The sequence below is a fragment of the Montipora foliosa genome, chromosome 4 (assembly GCF_036669935.1).
Source record: "Montipora foliosa isolate CH-2021 chromosome 4, ASM3666993v2, whole genome shotgun sequence".
Classification (NCBI taxonomy): domain Eukaryota; kingdom Metazoa; phylum Cnidaria; class Anthozoa; order Scleractinia; family Acroporidae; genus Montipora; species Montipora foliosa.
Genome location: NC_090872.1, coordinates 39116593 through 39119092, shown reverse-complemented (window position 1 = coordinate 39119092; position 2500 = coordinate 39116593). Strand labels below are relative to the sequence as shown.

Here is a 2500-nt window from a genome sequence, read left to right as displayed (position 1 = left end):
CAGTGAAACGCTATGTTTGAAAGAATCGTGCAGTACTCAAAAAGAGCAAACAACGTGTACACTGTAGTAATGAGACGTCAGTTAAGGAAACAACACATAACCTTAAATTTAAGAAATAATGTATTAATAACTAATAACAGCCTATCAAAACATGGATAAAACGTCAAGTGTATGAACCTTTATACCAGGTAATCTATGATACAATACAATACAATACAATACAATACAATACATACTTAATCCACCGCTCTCCATAGGGCTTTTCAGGGCCAATGAATCAACAAAACATCAGAACACAACAACTACAACTGTTAAGAATCCCAACTGGCCGGAGGCAAACCAGTTGGCTATTTACAAGTGCAGCTGGGAAGTTGAACCAGGGACTCAACGAGTGGTCAGAGCGGGTCTTGAGCCCGGGATCTCCGGATCTCAAGGCAAGCGCCCTAACCACTGGGCCACACTACAATCACTCTGAAAACCCAAGCGGCGGCTTTGATTCTAGTCCCAGGGGAGTGTAGGGCTATATGTGCAAACAATGGGCGGGAAAAACGTGATATCGTCGTCATTTTAGTACGCGGTTTTGCAAAAATGTTGTTGTGTCAAAACAATTCAACAACAAGGTAACACTTTTGGCATTTTTCGATCAGCAAGAAGACTCCGCTACCAGCAATAAGAATAACTGAGCAACCTATACTACCAACAAAGAGTAAGATTAATCGACCGGGTTAGAAATTTTCTAACTTTTTCTGGCTAAATACGGGCAGTCAAATCTCGTACTCATTCTCGTTGTCGTCCTAGAATCTAAACCTCTCTATTCCAAGATTTTTAATATGACAATGGTGTGGCATTCCCTTGCGGCACGCATTTTATAAGGTTAGAAAACACAAGGCGTAAAACACTGCTGCTCGTTTTTAAACATTACACAAATTACTGCTACTAAGTCGGGAAAGTAGTTAGCTTATCACTTCCAAGTAACTTGTTAGACTACACTAACTACATATTGCCACACCGTTGAGAAAAAGGCTGTGGTGACCAAATGGGCGGAACGTTTTGAGAAAAGGCAAACGTTGGAAAAATAAAATTCACTTTGCGGGACCTGCAAGTAAATCTGTGTTTCGATCGCGAGAGCAGGGGCGTTTTCCATTTACCAAGAAATCCCGGAAAATTCCGGTTGGGATGTAAATGGAACACACGTTTTTGGTTCGTTCCATTGGAAAATTTCCGGAATAAACGGAACATCTGAAAAGGTAGTCCTGTTTTCCCGTTGAAAACTTTCCGATAGAAATGTGTGTTCCATTTACAACTTTTGAAAGGTCTTACCACTTCCAGGCTTTTGACGGGCACACTTTTTAAATTTTTGCGCGCAAAATTGTAATCACTGGGCGGCGAACGGACCTGAGTAAAATGAACACGTTTTTCACCCGATGGAAATTTCCACCGAAATTTCCGGAAATTTTTAATAAATGGAAAACACCCCAGGTGACCGCGAAACGCCGTGTGAAAGTCTCCTAACTACTTGTGACCATGCCACTCACGACCCACTCGTGGCCAAAACTGAACGGACAAACCAACGATTTACTCAGAAGGGTTTAAATAATCCCGCGATAACTTTATGTACACACTGTAAGTGTCATTGCATTTAGAACTAGCACACTAATTGGGGACAATAATGAATTAACTCAAATCAAATCAACTAATGGTTTTCGTGGAGAGGGGAAAGCCAGAGTACCCGGAGAAAAACCTCTCGGAGCAGACAAGAGAAACAACAAACTCAACCAACATATCACACAGAGTCAGGGAATCGAACCCGCGCCAAACTGGTGGGAGGCGAGTGCTCTCGCCAATGCCCCATCCCTGCTCCATATATATCCCAATCCTTGGGCTTCTTGGCCAGTGGGTGAGCGCCCAGAGAGACTCTGGGATAATCGACTTGAACTATATTTTTGATTGGCCACTTGAGTAACAATGGCAGTCCGACAAGCCCCAGAATTTGGAGGAAGATTCAAAATCTAAAACTAGTTTCAGTGCTGTTTGATTTTTTCTACCTCAGAAATATATAAATCACAAAAATAATAAAACGACGAGGTTTGAATTATGTCTTATACCACACAGGAATTTTCCCACGCTGCTAAAAAGTGATTACTGTTGCTGTTGCAAAAGTACCGTGGGAAAACATTACATCAGTCTCTTTGAGGAGAAATCCGTGGAATAAAGTCTTGTCGAAGCGATTCAGAATTACGGAAACATCAAATTGTAGAAGAAGAGGACATTTGTGTCGTTTCCACCAAAAATTTGTGGATCGTGTTGCTTGCACCATGGCATTCTCATTGCATTCTGAACGATGGCATGTACGCTGAAACACTAAAAATACACTCACCAAAAGCGTCAGAGGTTTCATCTTCACTTGCCCTTACAGCAAGCCAATGATCATTTCTCCAGTTTCTTTGTGTGTAAGGCTAAAATTCTTGTTTCTCGAACACTTTTAACCCGCCATTTCTAC

At 41.6% G+C, this 2500-nt stretch overlaps 1 protein-coding gene across 1 annotated transcript in view; it reads right to left on the bottom strand.

Moving 5' to 3' along the window:
* Nucleotides 1–2500, bottom strand: part of LOC138000767 (post-GPI attachment to proteins factor 2-like) — a 38353-nt gene that overhangs the window by 504 nt on the left and 35349 nt on the right. The window contains exon 5 of the mRNA XM_068847409.1: nt 1–61. This exon is cut by the window's left edge and continues 504 nt beyond it. Coding sequence (XP_068703510.1) covers nt 1–61 — 61 coding nt within the window. The remainder of the gene's footprint in view (nt 62–2500) is intronic.